The sequence below is a fragment of the Aotus nancymaae genome, unplaced genomic scaffold (genome assembly GCF_030222135.1).
Source record: "Aotus nancymaae isolate 86718 unplaced genomic scaffold, 86718_ANA_hifiasm-v0.15.2.pri h1tg000007l, whole genome shotgun sequence".
NCBI classification, from domain to species: domain Eukaryota; kingdom Metazoa; phylum Chordata; class Mammalia; order Primates; family Aotidae; genus Aotus; species Aotus nancymaae.
This window is the reverse complement of record NW_026988418.1, coordinates 37,523,710-37,545,511: the sequence shown is the minus strand read 5'-3', so window position 1 is coordinate 37,545,511 and position 21,802 is coordinate 37,523,710. Positions and strand designations below refer to the sequence as shown.

Below are 21,802 nucleotides of genomic sequence, written 5' to 3'. Positions count from 1 at the left end.
GCTGATACCCAGTGAAGGGATTGCACATGTCAAATGGCTGATCGTTGCCCTTGTGGTTCTTGAAATATGGAAGCAAATTGATCAGGGGGAGCTCTTCAGTCTGCATGCTTGAGTAACTGCAAGCAAAACAAAACTAGGAAGAAATAAGGTATTCAAATCCTACTGGTAATGGCTATACCCTCTCTACTCACTTTCCCTACCCAGTGTGCTAATGAGGAAAGGAAAATGTGAAACTCCTTGGCTTCCCTAATTGCTGTGCTTTGCCCTTCTAGCTTTTTTGTTCTTGATTATCATGGTGAGAGTCCTGTTTCTGTCAATCATTTTTGGTTCTTTCTGCCTAGAAAATAACAATGCATTTTTTTTTTGCTTTTTGTTTTTTGGTTTTTTTTTTTTTTTTTGCCTTGAGATTATTCCAGCTCCTTCTCTTCCATAATTACAACAGGAAAAATAATGATGATGATTTTTTTTTTGGTTTTACTTTGCAATAATAAGCTGTAGCAATCAGGAAAAGGTTTGTTTTTCTGGCCCCTGAAACTTCTCCTGTGATAGTTTCCAAATTTTCCTCAGGACTGTAGAGCTGCGGATTTGTTCACTTTCACTGCACTTCTGGATTGTGAATATGTGCCGTTTTTCTATCCTTTCCTCCATCACAGTGGAGGCTGTGTTGGGTAGTGAACAAATCATGGACATGAGTGCAAGACAAAACTTGTTTGAAACCTGCCTCTTTTATGTACAAGGTTGGATTTATTACTTCACTTCTCTAAGCATGAATTCCCCACTTGAATAATAATTTTAAAAAAAAATCCCTCTTCCCAGGGCTGTGCACAAAATTAGGCCAAATACTATATTTTAAACTATTTTTTTTTGCCACATAATAATGCTCAATAAGTGTGTTCTCTTTCCATTTTCACTTAGCATCCCCCTTGCTTGGGGAACTCTTCCTGGTTCTTGTATTTGGCTGAAAGGATTTGACTTGTCATCTGATTTAATTTTAGGATAAACAAGGCATTGGTATCTAAGGTCTGCTGGATCTTGGTTCAAACTACCTCAAAGGTGTAGGCTCTGCAACTTGCTATTTGCAAAGATGAGGTTTTTAGGGACATTGATAGTTATTTTTACAATGGAGAAAAAAATCTTCACCATTTTCATGCTCTCCTTTTATAATATAGTTCTTTGGATGCATGGTCTTGTAACAGTAACGTAAACAACAATATATGCTGGGCAGTCTGGTGGCTCAGGCCTATGGTCCCAGCACTTTGGAAGGCCGAGGCAGCCAGATCTCTTGAGCTCAGGAATTCAAGACCAGTCTGGGCAACATGGAAGAATCCTGTCTCTACACAAAATACAAAAATTAGCTGGGTGTGGAAGCGCATGCCTGTAGTCCCAGCTACTTGAGAGGTTGAGGTTGGAAGATAGATTGAGTCCAGGCGGCAGAGGTTACAGTGAGCTGAGATCTCACCACGGCACTCCAGCCTGGGTGACAGAGCGAGACTCCATTTCAAAAAAAAAAAGAAAGAAAGAAAGAAAGAAAGGAAAAGAAAGTTGCTATGGTGTTTCAGGAACTATAGTACATACTTTATATCATTTGAAATCCCTACAGCAAATCTACAAGATAAATTGTTGTTTGTTTTTGAGACAGGGTCTCACTCTGTTATCAGGCTGGAGGGCCGTGGTACAATCACAGCCTTGACCTCCCAGGCTCACGTGGATTCTCCCACCTCAGCCTTTTGAGTAGCTGGTACCACAGGTGTGCAGCACCACATCCAGCTAATTTTTGTTGTTGTTGTTGTAATTTTAGTAGAGACACAGTTTTACCATGTTGCTCCGACTGGTCTCGAACTCTTGCGCTCAAGCAATCTGCCTGCCTTGGCCTCCCAAAGTGCTGAGATTGACACCATGCCTGGCCAAAATGATACATTTCATTATCATCACCTTAAAGATAATAAACTGGAGCTCAGAGAGGTTGAGTGACTTGCCCAAGGTCACACAACTACTGTGACAGGTCTGAGTGACTCCAAAGCCACTGCTTATTGTTTATGAAAGAGAGAACAAAGTAATAAAATAGGAAAGGAAGGACGGAAGCAAAAGGAAAAATAAAAAAGAGAGAGAGAGACAGAGAAAGAAACAGAGAGAACAATCAGACACTTCATTTTAGATGGATTGCCTAACATTATCCTTTTCTCCTACCACGAGCACCCATATTTTTCTCTTTCCTAGGGAAATGTCAGCTTTGGAAATAATTTAACCCAAATAATCACTCTGTTGGAATAAATCTCTCCTGGTGCTGCTATAATTTGGCTTACAATTACAGTTAATTGAACACCTTCGGAGTGAGCTCAGTGCTGCATGCATGTAGAAAGAAATTTAATGTGCTAAGCATGCAAAAACATGATTTTAGAAGTTCACTTTTACAGATAGAAAAAGAAAGCAATTAGTGAGACATTTTTCAGCAAGGAATAAAAAAAACCTCATAAAACCCATGGTCTTGAGACAAGCTCTAAGATGATCCCTGGGCCCCATTAAGGGTGCAGTAATGAAAAGGATCTGTGAGCTACAGGTTGGCATCTGCAAAAAGGTTCTCCTTCTCAGGAATCAAGACACATTAGTCTCATTATTTGCAGATACTTGGCAAGACAAGAGCCAGAGGGAAGCAGCAACATCAGGAAATGCAGTGTGAAGAGAGGAGGTGGCTAATTAGAGAGAGAGGAAAAAAAGAGATCTTGAGAAATCTGTTCTAGAAAATCTCTTTCTAAAAGAAGGGCATTTCAGAAGCAAACAATCCTTGCTCTGGATATGACCCGGGAGGACACCTAATTTACCCCAGCACTGTATACTGCCCTGACTATACACACATTTGGCATTACGTATACTGTGACTCTTGTAGTTAAAACTATCTTTTTAAAATAACTCTCTAAGGTATTTCTTTCAACTCAACTCATAAAAGGATTAAGCCCCAAAGCCGGACTAAGTGCTGTTTCACTTCCTAGAGTAGCTAGAGCAAAGGAATAGAGGGAAAGCTATGGAGACAGGTGTTCTTTAATCAGCTCCTTTTTCTCCTTCTCAGTGTTTGCCAGAAGGGTTTATGCCTGAGCCGTCACTTCAAGTTCTTCAGTCCTGCTTATTATAAAGTCCTTTGGGAACCTGCTTGGTGGGATAGAGTATCTGTGACTCCAGAATAATTGGATAGGGAAATGAAAAGGCTGGAGGCTAAAAGAGGATAAATCTAGTTGGAAGTACCATGTTGCTTTTAATTTCTGTCTCTGAACCTACACTGGTCTATCCACAAGCTAATCAGAGCATGCCAGGATTTGTGACTTTGCAACCGTAAGTCATAAGAAGAGACTCAAAGGGATTTTAGAGATGGGGTTGCTGTTTTTTTGATAGAAATTGTCCTCTAAAAACATAATTTCTAGCTGGCCAGGGAGAAGTGGAGGAGTCAGGAACTTGCCACAGATATCTAAGGAGCAATCAGCACTTCTACTATCCAATTATCCAATTCCATTTACATATGAGTCCACATTACTTCATATGTAAAGCAGGTATGGAGGAGAAAGCAGGTATGCCTAAATCAGCCAGCCAGAGTCAGGCTCTAAATTCCTTTGTTTGCTCTTTAGGTCTGTGGTTATCCTCTTTGAATTTAGAGAAAAGTGGGTCTCAACCTGGAGCAACTTTGTCCCCCATGGCATATTAGGAATGTCTCAAGACATTTTTGATTGTATAACTTGGAAGTGTGTGTATTAGCATTCTCCAGAGAAACAGAACCAATCAGATATATATGTATATATATATATATGAAATTATGGAGGCCGGGAAGGCCCCTGATCTGCTGTCTACAAGCAGGAGACCTAGAATAGCCAGTTGTAGAGTTCAAAGGCCTGAGAGCTGGAGAGTCAATAGTGTACATTCTAACCTGAGGTGTCTGAAGTCCTGAGAACCAGGAGCGCCAAGGGCAGGAGAAGATGGATGCTCCAGCTCAAGCAGTCAGGCAGAGAGCAAATCCTTCCTTCCTTCACCTTTTTGCTCTATTCAGGCCTTCAGTGGATTAGATGATGCTACTCACACTGGGGAGGGCCATCTGCCTTTCTCAGTGTACTGGTTCAAATAGTAATCTCTTAAGGAAACACCTTTACAGACATACCCAGAAAGAATGTTTAACCACATACCTGGGCATCCCATGGTCCAGTCAAGTTGACATGTAAAATTCACTATCTAGGGGATGTTACTGGCATTTAGGGGGGTGGTGGAGACCAGAAAGCTGCTAAACATCCTACAATACATAGGGCAGCCCCCTACCCTGTCAACAAATGTCAACAGTGACAAGTTTGAGAAACCTTGATTTAGAGAATATCCAAAATTCCTTTGCTAACCTTACTTCTCTTGCCAAAATCAAAATGCATGATTATCCTTGAATTTTTATAGTTTCCTGGCTGTTTCTTCCCATTTGTCTTTCAATAACAAAACTATTTTGTCTCACAGAATCATTCCTGACTTCCAACTAGGAACCGAAATGGAGGGCAGATTTCTCATTTCTTGAAGGCAGTAGGCACGTTAGGTATTCTCCCACCACATCGTGCAAAACTCTAGCATTAAAAAATGGCAGGTCTGCCTTCATGGGCTGGTTTTGTAACTGACCCCACAGCATCCACGACCTCTCGTTCTGACAGCAACAGGTTACCTAAGTAGAGCACAGAGCACTTGGTATGACATGGAAAGGGGACTAAATAAGTGCTATACTTTTGCAATCTTCTTGTCCTAAAAGTTACTGTTTTTACCAATATGGCTGGAAAAAAATATACTCAGTGGAAGTCTCATTGAAATAAAATACACTTCTAAATCAATTTTCCATTTCAGCAAAGAATCTTTAATCACAGAGGTGAACACTAAAAGTAACATAATGAGAAAAGAAAATGAACAAAGTTCTAAGAAATCAAACCCATGGCTGTCAGACACATGTCTACATAATTCAGCCTAGGAAAACATAATTATTATCTGTCTGCCACAGACTTAGGCTCCATCTCCAAGTAACAATATACACTTTTTAAATTTACAGAATTAAAATCATTTCTTCGTATACATTCTGTCTTGTTTCTTTTGCATATTATTCTTTAGGCTTTGGATAAACCTGCTTGTACTTTGGAATTATATAGGACCAGTATAAATAGACCCAATTTAAGGAGAACTTTGAGAGTGAAATATTATAGTTGGAAACCAGCTTGCTAAGGTTGGAATTGTTGCTGTTATTTTGGGAAAACTCTCCTTAGGTATACGCCGAATGCTGTCAGCTGCTGTCCTCATAGCTGCCACTATTTCGGCAAGAATGAAAATGCATAGGGCTCATGGGATCAGATACATAGCCTGCGTCAGAAAAGAAGTTCAGCTGTTACTTTTTAGTCTTTCAGTACATCCCCCAATTTTTTATAACCAGCCTGAACCAGGCAGGTCTTCCAGATCCTGTGAACAGAGAATTTGGACAATGGTTACTGGTGAGTGAAGCAACATTTAAAATGAAAACAGAGAGCAGAGGCCAGGCAAATATGAATGATGAATGTCTAATTTGGACCCAAGCTGGCCAGGTGGGATTTTGGGTTTGGAGTAAAGAAGGGTACACCTCATGTAGATGGCATGTCATGACGGCTGAAAGCACAGGCTTTCACATCAGGTGAATCTGGGTGTCAGCACAGATTCCACTACTTGCTGGCTCTGTGACCTTTGTCAACTTAACCTTTCTAAGCCTCAGTGTCTTCATTGGTAAACGGGAGAAATAATAGCACTTATTTATAAGGTTGGCAATGCACCTAAGACAATTAGCAGTGTCTGATACCCAGGGAATGCTAAACAAATGATGGCTAAAAAAAAAGGAAGGTGGAGATAGCAGTAAAGAAAAAGGAAAGAGCCTTCCTTTCTCAAAGCAGGTGGCTTTGTTTGTTTTCTTCTCCCTGGTAGCCCCAATTTTAAGTGTACATCAATTCTTATGTCTAAATACCAGGGACATTTGATGCCATTTGATGCCCTTTGAAGCAGTAGTCCTGGATGTGTCCAGAGAATGAACCTAGTGGCTCAGGATCAGGCCATTGTTGAGAGTACCACAGGGCTTATGTGAAGGAAGCAGTTTTCTTTCCACTCTGAAGCAAGAAAGCCATTCATCACTTCTGTGAAAGTGAGACATTTGTCAATAGCTGTTGCTGCTTTTGCTCCCTTTTGATAGCTGAGTTTTTATAACCAACCCAGTCATCTACATTTTCATTAAGGCATATAGCAATATGCATTTGGATTGGCATATTTATTTTCATAAGAAAGGTCTCTGTCAAAATATCTTAGGTAGCACATAAACTCTCTCGAGAGGAAATGCCACTGATAGCGATACTCCTGTCAACTGGCCTCTCCCACTCACCTCTTTTAGGACTGGCTCTGGTCAGATGTGAGGAAGGTTGTGATGGGGAAGGATGAGATGAGGGGCAGTAGGATACATAAGAGGGAATCTTAATTCTGGGTAGACTAATACAAAATCTACCTCCTTCAGCAAAATATTTCCTGTATGCAGGCTAAAAAGAAGACTTCATTTCAGGCAAAGATAGATGCTTTCATAAACTTGCAATCCTTTTATGACCATAATCAGTCTTCTGACATACCACATGCAACTTTACCGGCCTGTGATGTTCTAGTGCCTCTCGCCCCACAGGACTCCATTGGAAATCTGACTGTGGACATATGTCCCACAAGGGTGGGTGGGCTCTCCCTCAGGGATGAGCAGTAAAATCAGTAAGGCATGGAGGCAGCATTTATTATTGATGCCATGAGTGCCAGAATGTAAGAAAAATGTGTTGGATTGTGGAGCCACTCAGTTTAAGAGGAACTCAACTGAAATTTGACCATAGACTTTAGGAGAAGACTGAACCAAGTCTGCATGTTTTGTTACTTTAAGGGAAAAGGTCTCAAGTACAGATAAAACAGCTGTGCATTTCATTTTATCTCCATTTTCTAGCTCTGCTCTTTGGTGGCAAAGCAGGGGGAGAAGAAACTCATAAAGTTGCTGTTATACTGCAATCGGTTTATGAAATAGAATAAAGGGCAGTTAAAGGATACTTTCTTGTATCATGTGATGCTCCTAATGGGAGAGATGGGAGATTTCAAATGTATCTTCTTTGTTTATAGGCACTCTCAATCCATCCAAACATCCTCATTTTTTCTTCCGTCCCTGGGACAGATATGCATAGGAAAACCCAAATTTTGCATTATTACACCACATTTGTCTTACTTTTGCATCTTGGGGGAATCCTTCTTTAAGAAACAAATTAAAGAAATGCTCCATCTTGAAACTTCACCACAAAAGGAAAGACTCCTGGTCAAAGCATACATTTCAAAGGATGCCCTATATTTTGCGGTTGTGAATTTGTATCTGTAAAGGTTTGAAGAAACAATATTAAATCTATTAAAAAATGTGATGATGTGACACTTGGAGCGCATTTTCCTCTCAAAAGGATCTGTTACTGAACTGACCAATTACGTTGTAAAGCTGATGATAAAAAGTACTCATCTGCATTCTAGAGACATATTGGGAGTCAGAAGCACAAAGTTTCCCTTTTTTCAATGTGCCCAAGTAGTTTGTCTGCATCTATTCAGAACATATTTTCTTTTCTGTTTCTTAAAAGGTTTCTAACGCCTTAGGTAATGATTCTCTGAAGATGAGGTGAATTGCTGAGCATCCCAAAGCCAACAGCCTCCCGGGTCTATTGCCATCTATGTCAGAGACCCAGGCTCACATCATCCAATTTATTCTTCCCCAAACCCAGCTCTTATAACAAATCTGATCTCTTTAACTGACAGACACCTTTTCAGTCCTCCATATAGTCAAAGGAAATTGCAATGAACAAATGGGCCCATTGTGCTAAACTTCCAATTAAACATAGTGCCTCTCAGGCTTAAAGGTTAGTAAAAGGACATCCCAGCCCTAACACATTGATGTGGCAGCTGATGATAAAGGCAATTGTCCATCCTCTGGTTTCCAGAGGCCTGAAAAAAATATTGTTAATTATTTCAAAGAGCTTGATTAATCCTTTCTGAAGCAGTCCTGTGTAAAATGGATCCCATCAACTATCCCCTCACCACCTCTCCAGCTGTTTGAGTGGTTGGATTTGCATTTTACCCTTGAGTGCTTAGCTAAAGGGGAAGAGCTCTCCCAATACATTATGTAATTGTGAAAACTCATCTCTTGTTTTTCCTCTCCCTACCTACACACACTTAATGTGGGGCTTAGAAGCAATGGACTTAATAAAATGTTGACAAAGTATTTGGAATATCATGAGAGGAAGCAGTTTTTTTAAAAAAGACTTGTACTTTTTTCTATGTACACAAACACATACAGGCACTCACACATAATTACACATATACTTATATGCTATACACACTCGCACATGCTCACACACACATTATTAACCTTAAAGGTAAATGAGTTATGAAAGACATATAAAATCAAATTTTATACTTTTATATTGTAACATCCATCATTGTGGATGTTACAATATGCAATATTTTGTCTTTTTTTGTCAAATAGACATCACCTTCCAGGGTTAGTTTTCTTAACAAACCTAAACAATCTGTCTACTTACCATATTTGTCAATGGGTGAGTATTGAAGACTTCTTTTCATCTCCTCCAAAGACAGACCTTCAGAGGAACACTGTCCAGTACTGGAAAATTAATAAAACACAGTTTCACAGTGTGGTGATTTGATAAGAACATTTTTATAAACACAGAATTTTTCCACTCAACATAGATCCAAGAGAAATGGCAAAATGATGCAAAACAGCTTTTATCTTACAAGTGACTAGATGGAGAAGAGTTCAGAATTATTTGATTTAAGTCACATCTAAGTGTGAGTCCTGGCTTTTATGTATAGTTACGGTTTCTAGTAGTATAACCTTGGGTATGCCATCCTTACTGAGCCTCAGTTTATTTATCTGTAAAATAGGAAAAGAACCCAAATAATTTCCAGTTTGTGTTTGTTATCTTTACTAAAAAGAACTAAAATAAGAATATTATCTTAGTAATAATATAAATAAAACATATCCCAAGAAGTATTATTATTATATTGTTATTTTTATGATATAAGATATAGTGATAATATTCATTGCATGATTCTTTTGTATGTGTGTAAATATATATATATATGTCACTTTACATATAATGTAATATCATTTCCTTATTTTACAGATAACAAAACTGGCACTGGAACAATTAAGTAACTTGTCACGCAGGTTTGGTAATAGCTCATCCACAATCAAATCCAAGTCTTTTAGATTCCAAAGCCAATGTGTTTATCTATCTACTATCAAATATGAATTTCTTCCTGATTCCTACTCTTTATTGATCCTCCTTTCTCAAGCTCCTCCTCCTCTTTTGCCGATTTGTTTAATGAGGTCACTTCCTTGCCAGTTCATTTGACTCAGAGCCTGAATTTATCAAAACCCTCATCCTAACATCTAACTATATCTATCAGTTAATTATATATCTAAAATCTCTCTTGCATCCATTCATCCTTTGTCATTCTCAAAACAACTACCCTTGTTCTCCCCAGACCTTCACCATGACCATAGGAGAACTCTTAATTCTCCCAGCCCCCAAGCCAATTATTTCCATTTCAGTTACCAGTATGACATCATTCAGTTACCTTGAGCCAAAATTCTCGGAGTTATCCTTGGTAACAGCTTCTTTCTCTCACATTTCTCACTCAACTCACGTCCTTTTAGCTCTGCCTCCGAAATATAATCCTAATCTATCCATCTCTCTCCAGCCTCAAGGCCTAGACTAATCTTCTTCTTTGGACTTTTGCAGTTTGCCACCTAATTGATCTTCCTGCTTTCACTTCTGTCTCTATACAGTTCAGTTTTCGTATATTATCCAGGGTGATCTTTTCAAAATATAAAACAGATTACATCATTCATCTACTTAAAACCCTTCAATGCTTCACAGTTCATTTGGAATAAAATACAAATGCTCTACCTACAAGGTCCTGGTCCTGCCTACTTTTCAAACTTCAACCCATACCCCTCTCCCCATCTTTGCTAAACACTTTTTGGCATTCTTTCTGTCTCTGCAACCCTCCAAGCTCTTTCCCAATTCAGAACTTCTGCCTTTGTTAACTCTACCTGGAATGCACTTCTTAATGAATGCAATCCCTTTTGCTGAACACGTGCCCTGCCTTCACCTATGACTGACTCCTCTGCCATTCAGACCTCAGTTCAGTCCTGAATGGCAGAGGAGCCAGTCATAGATCCTGACCACCACTCTAAGTGACTACTCCTCTGCCCATGGCCACTCTCTGTCACATCACATCACATCACATCACATCACATCACATCACATCACATCACATCACATCATCACATCATCACATCATCACATCACATCATCACATCACATCACATCACATCACATCACATCACATCACATCACATCACATCACATCACATCACATCACATCACTTCCTTCTTTCAGAATCATAGAAAATTATCTTGCTCATTTTTCTGTTTACTTATACACCCTTCACATTCTTTCCACACAATGAGGGTAGGGACTTGTCTCTCTTGTTCCCTGCTATATCCTCAACACTCAGAACAGTGCCTGGTATATAAGAGAAGCTTAACAGAGTTTTTGGAGCATTTAATAGAATTAATAGATCCTTAAATGACATTTTCCCCACCAGTCACTCAATACTCCCCCAAAAGGGTCTTATTATAAGAAAAACCTTACCACAGCACTCCCCTGCAATTCCCCAAGCTGATATACCAAGTCCTCTATAGCCCTACTCATGTCTCTCTGTATTGTATTCTACGATTTCTCAACACGTTTTTTGCCCAAGTTCAAGGCAGACAAATAAACTGAATTTTCAAAGCATTCCTCAATTTTCTCTTCTCTAATGACTGTGACTGAGCTGACCTCACTGCTTGAATATGCCTATTTATCCCTGACAGGAACAGTACAGTGCTATGGTTAAGAATGAGCATTCTAGGCCGGGCGCGGTGGCTCAAGCCTGTAATCCCAGCACTTTGGGAGGCCGAGGCGGATGTATCACGAGGTCAAGAGATCGAGACCATCCTGGTCAACATTGTGAAACCCCGTCTCTACTAATACAAAAAAATTAGCTGGGCATGGTGGCGCGTGCCTGTAATCCCAGCTACTCAGGAAGCTGAGGTAGGAGAATCGCCTGAAGCCAGGAGGCGGAGGTTGCGGTGAGCCGAGATCGTGCCATTGCACTCCAGCCTGGATAACGAGAGTGAAACTCCGTCTCAAAAAAAAAAAAAAAAAGAATGAGCATTCTAGTGCCGGTCTCCTTGGATTTGAATTCTGACACCATCACTTAATATCTTGGCAAGTTATTTAACTATTCTATGCCTCAGTGATGCAACTATAAAATGGGAATTATAACAACACAACATATACAGTTAATTATGAGGACTAAAAGAGTTAATAAGTTTAAAGCACTATGGACATTGCTGGAATTTAGTCAGCACTCAATAAATGTTACCTACTTTTATTATTGTTCAAGGTACAACTCAAAGTTGGCATCTTCCTTGAAGCCCTCTTGAAAATCCCCAGTCAGAATTAACCTCTTCCTTTTCCATACCCTTCTTGAACTTGATAATCCTACCACAGTACTCATCAGAGTCTGCCTTAGTGTAGAATTATCTGTATTTGTATGCTAGTGAACCTCATTACACAGATAGCTCCTGGAGATCAGAGATTATGTCTGACATCTTTAGATTCCCCACAGGGGTTAGCCAGTACTTTGCAAATACTTAAACGAAAAGTATGTTAAATTAAATAAAATTAAATTATTACAAAATGTTCATTTAGAGACATCAGATTTTTCTGAAAGCTAACATAAGTTCACGCTGATTAATTCTTTCTACTTGCCTTAAATATGACTGCATCTTTGGCCTCACTTCCTTAAGCTAAAGAGTAGAGATGCTGCTTTTTAGAAGAAAGCAATACTTAAAAAGAAGACAAAGTATTGGCTTTAATGTGACATGATGTGTTCTCAATCAACATTAAATGGCAACAGAATGTCACTCAAGACATTTTTAAAAACACTATTTCCCTTATTGATACACATGACTTCTTTAGAACTCTACCTTCTTTTAAGAAATGTGCTATGCACAGTAGTCTTGGCAACACAAGACAATAGGAAATAAATATTTTATCACCAAAATGGCTATCTGGTTTCCTCTGAATAAAAGCTCATATCCAAGCTGCTCCATTTGCTCGGTTGCTAAATGCAACCCATGTCAGTGGACTTAACCTTTTTGCCCAAGAGATACCACATAGGCTGGCTCCAGATGCTGTTCTAGGATGACAGACAGATGGAAGCTACCCACGCCCAGGTCAGACAAAACAAGAAACCAGACCCTGATCAATGGAACTAGGTGTTTGAACCCATGTGCATCCAGACTTCAGCAAGGGTTTCACAGATGCCCAGGGTTTAGGAGATACATCAGAACCTCTATTTCTGAAGTTGTGGTCAGTGAAAATAAGGAATTTACAGTGATGCAGCTGCCTCAGGAATTCAACAAAAGTAAATGTGAACTAATGACAGGTAAGGAAAGCACTCAATTTTGCAAGTATTTCAACATTGCTTGTCAGCTGGGTAGTCTTTTTTATGCTAAAAAGATGATATAGATCATAGCCATATATATGAGCTACTAGTTACTATATGGGGAATTTTGTGGATGTGAAGTGAAATTTTATTTTATTAAAAGAGAATGAGCCTTTGGGTTAGTTTTTACATACTATCGTGTTATATTAATATATACTATTGTAGTGCTAATTCAAATGAGTTCCATGATATAGACATAAATATAAATATTATCATCAGTCACTGTTTTTTTATAAAGGTGCATGAAGATATGAATAATTTATTAAGATGAAGAATAGAACCAAAACTTTAAAAAAATATTTTTTACTAATTAATTCATGCCTTATGGGTATAGATGTCCTAGTGAACATCTGCCAATTAGATCAGTTCACACTCAAATCCACAATATGTAAACTGTATTTTTGAGTGTGCAAGCCATTTAGGCCATGAGTTGTCAGAACAAATTAGCCTGTTTGCAAATAGTAACATTGTCTGTGAATGAATTAATGCACCCTGGGCAAAGACAGGAACCAGGACATTTCAAACTAATGACAGGCCAGGTGTGGTGGCTCATGCCTGTAATCCCACCACTTTGGGAGGCCGGGGCCTGTGGATTACCTGAGGTCAGGAGTTGGAGACCAGTCTGGCCAACATGATAAAAGCCCTTCTCTACTAAAAATACCAAAATTAGCCAGGTGAGGTGGCAGGCGCCTGTAATCCCAGCTACTTGGGAGACTGAGGCAAGAGAATTGCTTGACCCCAGGAGGCAGAGGTTGCAGTGAGCCAAGGTTGTGCCACTGCACTCCAGCCTGAGTGACAGAGTGAGACTCCATCTCAGAAAAAAAGAAAACCAAAAACAGAAACAAAACAAAACAAAAAAACAACTAGTGACAGAAGCGTTAAGAAGAATGGGAAAAGTGCTAGAAGATAATATATGCAAATATAGCCTCAACTCTCCAAAGCAGGAAAAAGACAGAGCCTACAAACTAGACTAGTGAGTTAATGTACATTATGGGCAAAGCTTCAGAAAGGAATGACTTAAACAGAAGTTTTCTCGGCTCTTAGAAAATACTGATTACTAGGGGCTACCATGGATATATTAAGAAAAGAAAATTATTCTAGATTTGCTGTATTTTTTTGGGGGGTGAAGATAAATATAAAGGGGGAATTAATAGGCTAGAACATACAACTGGATTCTAGCAGAGTGTTGGACAGAATTACTCCTGACTGCTTTATAAGTAAGAAGGGGAAATCTGTGCCAGATGACAAGTGATTAGATTGAACTGTGACTGACTGAATATCCACAACTGACACAGTCTTTGAATAGTGAAGACATTTCATAGAGATGACATTCCAACAGAGTTAAGTTGAGCCTTAGACATTGGGAATAATGAAAACAAAACACTGCATTTCCCAAGATTAGAACTGTCCAAAAAGGGGTTGAATTGTTCTAGTAGGGGATCCTGTTCCATCCCTAGAAGTCTGTAAGCTAAGGACTGAAGTACCTCTCGGCTCCAGGTGTTGTAGAAGGATTCAGGCATCTACCTGGAGGTCCAACAAGTGATGTCCCAGATTCCTCCATTTCTTACATTCCATGATTCTTTTTGTTGTTGTTGTTGTTTGTTTTGAGACAGAGTCCCTCTCTGTCCAGCCCAGGCTGGAATGCAGTGGTGTAATCTCAGCTCACTGCAATCTCCACCTCCCAGACTCAAACAATTCTTGTACCTCACCACAAGAGTATCTGGGATTACAGCTGTGTGCCACCATGCCTCGCTAATTTTTTGTATTTTTAGTAGAGACGAGGTTCACCATGTTGGTCAGGCTGGTGTCAAACTCCTGTTGATCCACCCACCTCCACCTCCCAGATTGCTGGGATTACAGGCGTGAGCCACGGCACCTGGTCACATTCTGTGATTCTTTAGAAGACATTCGTGAATCACATAGACTTGAGAAGCTAGTTTGGGCATGTTGGAAAAGCAGAGTGAGATTACACTGTCCCTATTTAGTCAGGACATGTGTATCTTCCTTATCTGAAGTGTCTGACATTTGGCCAGGGCTGAATGCCTGATTTTCAATACATGCCACAGCATATCTGGCTATACATTACCACTGCTACTCAGGGTGGTGTTAGTAGCTTTTGTCTATACACATGTCATTTGAAATGTAACTCAAACCTGCTATTTGCCTGAAGAACCATTGCATTTAGTGCTCCGTTTAAAAGGAAGAACTACGTTGCCATTTGAGATGAAACAGAGGAAACTAGAGAAACCACTTTCACATAAACCCATCCTTAAGGATTTGAATGACAGGTTGTGTAAGGCTGGCACTAGAAAATCCAGAGCTGCTTAACAAGAATTCTTACATAAATTGGTAGAATATTCACGTTGCTTACAGGATAGAGGATCTACTCCTAAAACTATGTAATTTAATCCAAAAAGATACATTGTTAAGCAAGTCCCAAGAAGAAATATAAAAAATAATGTCTGAAGAGACTGGGGAATTCTGGTGCCATCTTTCTAGTGTGGTGGGACCAGGCACAATGTGTCACAATAATCCAAATGGCCCCATTTAGAGCCCTGAAAGCAGACAGTGTTGTGGCTTCCAAACTATAGCCTGCCAAATGTTTTTGGTATTGGAGCAATGAATCATGGTTTTGGCTGTGGGATTTCATGAATTCTCAGAATATTTGCTAGTGCCACAATTGCTTCTGACTGAATTACATTCCAAAGAAGACTTCAGATGGGTATGCAGTCCAAAAGAAATCATTTTTTAAAAATCACATTCTTTTGAGTGCAAAGCTTTTGCAAACTTGGGAACTTTGATTTGTTGAATTATAACAAATGTATACGATTTTACATGGCTTGAAAGTAAGAGTGAAATTAAAATAATTAAAAAACAATCAAATAAAAATAAAGAGACCCAGAACATTAAGTTCTTCTATGATATAATGATAATAATTTCTTATACTTGCAGAAAGCTTTATAGCTTGCATACACTTTTCTATCGATTAGCTTGTAACATTTTTACAAAACCCCTGTGAGGTGTCTGGGAGGGAATTAATTTCACCTGCGTTTTGGGGCTGCAAAGTCAGGCTCAGAAAGTTTGAATGACTTGCAGAAACTCACAGAGCTAGCAAGAGACAGAACCCGAACTGGAACAGAAGTTTTTCAAACTTCCAGTCCATACTCTTTCTACTAAAACACACTCCATTTAAAAATAGCACATATCAAACTATTGTTCAGTTATCATTTGGGGAGCTCACTGAATTACAGAGCTGATAATGAGTTAAAGGGTTTTGGATTCTTTGTTCATAAAGATGAACACTAAATTCTTCTTAGAGAAACATCCCTTATAATCATAGCAAAATCAGAAACAGCTTTCTCCTGTTTGCTTGATTTTTAAAAAATGATACTTTTATCCAGCAATTGCTTGCCTGTTACCTTGCTATGATGCTAACACATGAGATACACATGCACTAAACTTTCTAAATGAAAGATTTATGATTCCTCTCAACCCTCTGATCTTGTGTAAAATTTTCTAAGCTGCATGCATGGATTCATCTTCCTAAACACAGCCTGGGCTAGGTTGAACAGAAAACCATTAGGTTATTAGTGTGATTGAAGACTTCAGGCAAAATTTTCTTCCATTCAAATTGGTCCAATTAGTTCTTACACAGCTAACAATGCCTTCAGGCTACCTGTACCCTGGAAGATTTAGCCATTTAGATTTAATAAGGCAATACTGTTCAAGGCCTCCCAACTTTGCAAACATGTTTTTTGGTTTATTGCCATCTGTCATAATAAAGTCACCTATGTGATAACATTAGCACAAGGATCAATGCCATATGCACACTTACTGCCTTCTTCAAGAGGGATATCTCCAATTTAGAAGTTATCTCTTATACTCCAAAGGAATCATACACAATAATAACTAAACAGAATTTCAGTTCTTCGCCTCAATCTAAGGAACTAATACAAAGAAAAGGTGGAGAAACAGCCTGCTGAGATGTCTAATAAAGGTGTTTACACTAGGATAATAAATGTCTTGCCATAGAAAAGGCTACTAGAGTCATCTGGCTCATCCTTTTGGCATTTAGCTGAAAACAAATAGATCTATTTAAAATAGATCTGTCATACAGGGTAAATGCCTTCGAATGCTTTGCAGTGTCTTTCTACGTAGTCCACCTTTTCTCCAGCCTAAAGAGTAAGATGATATTTCTATTAGAGACAGGAATTTATTTGGCCTAACTTTGAAATGATCCAGTCAGACTCTTATGAATGACGATTTGCTTATTTATCAGTTAAGTTCAACATGTTTATTTATTCATGATTTCATCCCGGGTGTTTTCAAAGTGCTATTTCATTTTTGTCAATATTTCCTACTTGACAATGTCCTAAATTGAAACGAATTTATTGCTCCCATTACAGTGAATGGGCAAGGGCCAAAGCATTTAATGGGGCCAGAGGTCAGTGCAAAATATCTCTTTCAGGAATATCAAACCCATCAGTTTTCTTTCAATGGCAAACGTCCCCAGGCTATAAAAGAACTAAAAGATTTGGCAACCAGGTCATGGTTCTGCTTGAGCCATTAGGCAAATATCCAAGGTCTCAGCTCCCCTCAATTTTAAAGGGAAAAGCAATTAGGCAAAGAATTACGAATAAGGAAAAATGCAGTGAGAACTTAAAGTGTGTATTAATTCCTTGATGGCTCATAAATTATTAATATGCTCATCAGTAACCTAACAACACTACCACCTCTCAATTTACCTATTAATTTAAGCAGGTATAAATGAGTCAGCTGTACAAACCATTAGGAGGCAGACCTTGCATGCTTTGACTGCTAAAACTGAGGAAAATCCTCTATAGTAAAATCTCTCATAACCCTCAACCTTATGTATTATCATGCAGAAAAAAAAAAAAATTAAACTTTAAAACTAAGAGTTCTTGGCAGCGTGACAGTCATAAGGTCCACTCCTCAATTCCTCATTTTCCCACTTACCATCTTACCAGGAAGAAAACTGAGGCCTTGAGAATTGAAATAACCTGTCCCAGTTCATATGTCAACACTGTAGTGAAATCAGGAACATCACCTGGAATTCTAAATTTTTAGTTTTATTTGATGATTTTTATTCTTATTTCTAAGAGGAAAAGGAAAACAAATGTGTTGCAGACCTGCAAAGTGCCAGGGACTCTGCTAGATGCTTTACCAAACTTACAGAATTTTCCCTACCTAACAACCCATTCTATATATGAGGAAACCAAGGCTCAGAGGGTCTATGTTTTCTCTAAGATTACCCAGTTGTAATTCAAACCTAGGCCAGGCAGTTATTAAATATTTTCCAACTTAACTCTGTTGGCGCTAGAAGTGATTCTCAGAGTTATATCTCTATCCTTATCTCTCTCCCTTTCTCCATGACTGTTTATCAAGCACAATCCCAGGAGCTTTCTGCTATGTATTAGGAATACAGACATGAGTGTGATGGACATAGACCCTATCCTCTGGAGTAAATAGAAATGTAAACATGTAACGGCTGGGCACAGTGGTTCATGTTTGTAATCCCAGCACTTTGGAAGGCCAAGGCAGGAGGATCTCTTGAGGCAAGGAGGTAGAGGCTGCAGTGAGTTGTGATTGTGCCACTGTTCTCCAGCCTGGGTGACAGAGTGAGACCCTGTCTCAAAGAAAGAAAAAAATAACATAGACATGTACAGGTAAGCTTCAACACAGGAGAAGGAACATGCTCTAAGGACACTCTCACTATGCAGTGAAAATGAAGGACAAGCCCTGGTTCACGAGGCGTGGGGTCATCCAGGGATACGGCAAGGTAGGAACATGTGCAAAGACTTTAGAATCAAATGGCTGAAGTGAATACATGAACTTTCTTTTAAAAAAAGTTTTATTTAAAAACTATCTTAAACATAAAGTTGCCACAATTATACAGTGTTTGTTTTTCTGAATCATTTAGGAGTAAGTTGCCAATGTAATGCCCATCATCTCCCAAATACTTTAGCATATTTCTAAAATAAAGACGTTCTCCTCCATAACCACAATACAATCATTTGATTCTTCCATCTACTCCCAGATGCCATTCAAGTTTTGCCAATTATCTCAATAATGCTTTTTATAGCAAAAGAATCTAATTCAGAATCACATGCAGCATTGAGTTGTCATGTTTCTTTATTCTCTCTCCGTCTGAAATGGTCTCTCAGTCTCTACTTGAATTTCATGACATTTTTGAGGATGACAAGCCAGTAATTTTGCAGAATGTCCTTCAATTTGGTTTTATCAGAGGTTTCCTAATGATTAGATTCAAAGTATGCATCTTCGGAGGGAAGTATCACAGAAGCGAGGTTGTTTCTTTCATTGTGTTCCATCACATTTTGATTTGTGCCATTATTGTGTTGTTAATTTTGATTACTTGATTGAGTGGTATATGATAGGAGTCTACACTATAAAATTGCTCTTTTTCTCTTTGTAATTAATAAGTATTTTGTAAGGAGGTACTTTGAGACTATATAAATATTCTGTATCTCAGCCAAATTGTATTATATCATTTATTTATAACTATATAAACAGATAGTTACCATTTTATTCATGTTACTGTCATTTATTTTGATACTCAAATTAACTCATAGCTGGCCACCTGGGGTGCCCTCAATGTATCCCTTTGATACGTCACCATCTTTCTTTATATCTCTCTACTTTCTGGTGCAAGATGTTTCAGGCTTATTTTCTTGTTTTGTACATTCCTTGTCTCAGCCTTAAAGTCTGCCATTTCTTCAAGTGCCTTGTTTCCTTTTAGTAAATAATAGTATTTAGAAATGAAATTCAAGGTACTAGGTGGTGTGTTCCTGTGGTTGAAGTGTTGCTCCTCCCAGGCCCTGTCATTTAGTAGGCACAGCTAGAGCATATGTGTGAGCATACATAGATGTGTAAACACATTTAGACTTCTCTCTGTCAAAGCATGTTTCCACCAACATCTCCAATTCCAAACCAACCGACAGAGTGGATTCTAGTTTTCATTCTCTCCATGTTTACAATGCCATTCTCTGACAGTGAGAAACCTGGTTCCCATTATCCTAAATATATTTACTTATTTGATCATTGTCCCTGAATGTACAAATCTCCCATTGGTGTTGCACCCTTTCTCCACTCCAACACACACACAGATATCCTCCTTTACCCACGAAGGCTCCAATATTTCACACCCATATGGAAGCCTTCCCCACTCTCATGAGTTCTGACACCTACCCGCCTATTCCCCACCTGCCTGCCCCAAGTGGGTCCTTCCTTACTTACCTTGGGATCCAGCACTCAGCACTGAACTATGTACCTTATGCCATGACCTCCTCACCCTGCTCCGGCTCCAGCCCTTTGCACTGAGTTGCCTGCCCATACATATACCTTCTTCACCACCCTCATGCTCCAACTTCCTTCCACCAGGCAATTTCCTGTGCCATGTCCTTCCTAGCCTGCATGGAACCACAGTGGCACTGCTCTGTAGGATGTCCTGCTTACCATGCCTGGGCTCTGGCCTTACTGGGGCCACTGTTCGCTCTACTCTTCTCATAGATACCCTTCTTCCTGGGCTTGGGCTCTGACCTCCTATGCTAGGTTGCTCTCCCATGTGACTACCTTCTTGACCATATTTAAGCTCTCCCATGTTGGCTGGGGAGCTCCAACCTCCTGTGGAAATGCTTTCCTTCTCTCACTTTTATTCTGACACCCTGTGCCAGGCAGGGCCACCCCCACTCCCATCCACCACATATTCTCCACACCTTACTTGGACTTTGACATTCTGCTCTACACCCATTGGGGAATTCTACTGTACTGAGTCCTGTGTAATGGCTTTGGACTAAAACATTCATGAAGGGAAGGAAAGAGAGAAAACAGTAACAATGATGAAATTTTTAAAATGTTAATCATGTCACTTCCTTGATTATAATCCCCCAGGGACTGCCCAACACATGTAGATCAACACCCTAACACCCCGCCCTGGTGGATAAACCCTCATGACCTGGCCTCTACCTACTTCTGGAACTTCATCTCGTACCCCTTTGCTCTGTCTCCCCTCTCTACCCACCATGGTGGCCTTCTGTTTCTCCTCTTTGCTCATGCCTTAGAAAGCCCACATTTGCTTTTTAGCTATGCTGGATGCGTTTCTCAAAGTCTTCTTATGACAGACTTGTCTTTGTCATTTACCACTCAATCTAAATTTGTGTTTCCTGTTTTTTACTGTGCCTTCTCAGTAAATATAGATTAAATGAACGACTGAATGAACGCATGATGTTTCTTCCTCTGCAGTTTTATCCATGTTTATCTTTGCCTGTTTACTCTGATTCTTTTTAACAAAGTTTGTGGTCATTAGTGAACCTCCTTTCATTTCTTTAGCCACTGCTCAAGGATAAGCTATATTCCCCTGACTGCTGCACACATGAGAGCAGTGACCTCTGCAGAAAGTTCCCTATTCCTATCCCTTGCCCAGCCCATTTCATCCTCTACAGCAGTGCCAGAGAAATCTGAGAATGATTTCCCATTATGATATCCTGGTCTACCTGGTAGTTCTCAGGGCAGTCTCACAGATATAAAAGTGAACTGGAAGACAATGGAGAGTGTCCATGCAAACTTCACCTCTTCTCTGATGGAGGCGATGGCCACATGGAGGAAGAAGGAGGCCTTGGCACTCCTCCAGCCATTTGCTCTCATAACTGGCATGGAACTTATCTCACACTGCAGTGAACTGTAATTTATCTGTCTCCACAACTGGACTTTGGGCTCCTTAGGAACCCTACCTTACGAGTCTCTGTGTGCCTGGCGCTTCACACAGCATCTGGGACTGGCTAGTAAAAGTATTTAGAGTGACCTGAAGGTAGTCTTCATATTTTTCCATGGTGTAAGGCAGGTCGCCTCGCCGGGAGCTCAGACACGCCCACCCCCCTCCACGCCTAGAAACCACGTCACCACTCCACACCCACTTCTGCACTCAGCACGCAAATCTGCACTCAACACCAAGCTCTGCACTCAGCACACAGCCTGCCATTAAACTCCCCCACGCCCACTTCTGCACTCAGCATGCAAATCTGCACTCAACACTAGCCTCTGCACTCAGCACTTAGCCAACCATTGAAAAACCCCGCCAAAATTTAAAAGAAGCCCCGCCAGAACCTGCCCAAT

General features: G+C 39.7%; 1 protein-coding gene across 1 annotated transcript in view; it reads right to left on the bottom strand.

Moving 5' to 3' along the window:
• Window positions 1-4,834: 4,834 nt before the first annotated feature.
• TNNI3K (TNNI3 interacting kinase) overlaps window positions 4,835-21,802 on the bottom strand; it is a 335,970-nt gene continuing 319,002 nt past the window's right edge. Inside the window, exons 26-27 of the mRNA XM_021667770.2 lie at window positions 8,607-8,686; window positions 4,835-5,355 (exon numbers count right to left, since the gene is read on the bottom strand). Coding sequence (XP_021523445.2) covers window positions 5,279-5,355; window positions 8,607-8,686 — 157 coding nt within the window. The 3' untranslated portion in view covers window positions 4,835-5,278. The remainder of the gene's footprint in view (window positions 5,356-8,606; window positions 8,687-21,802) is intronic.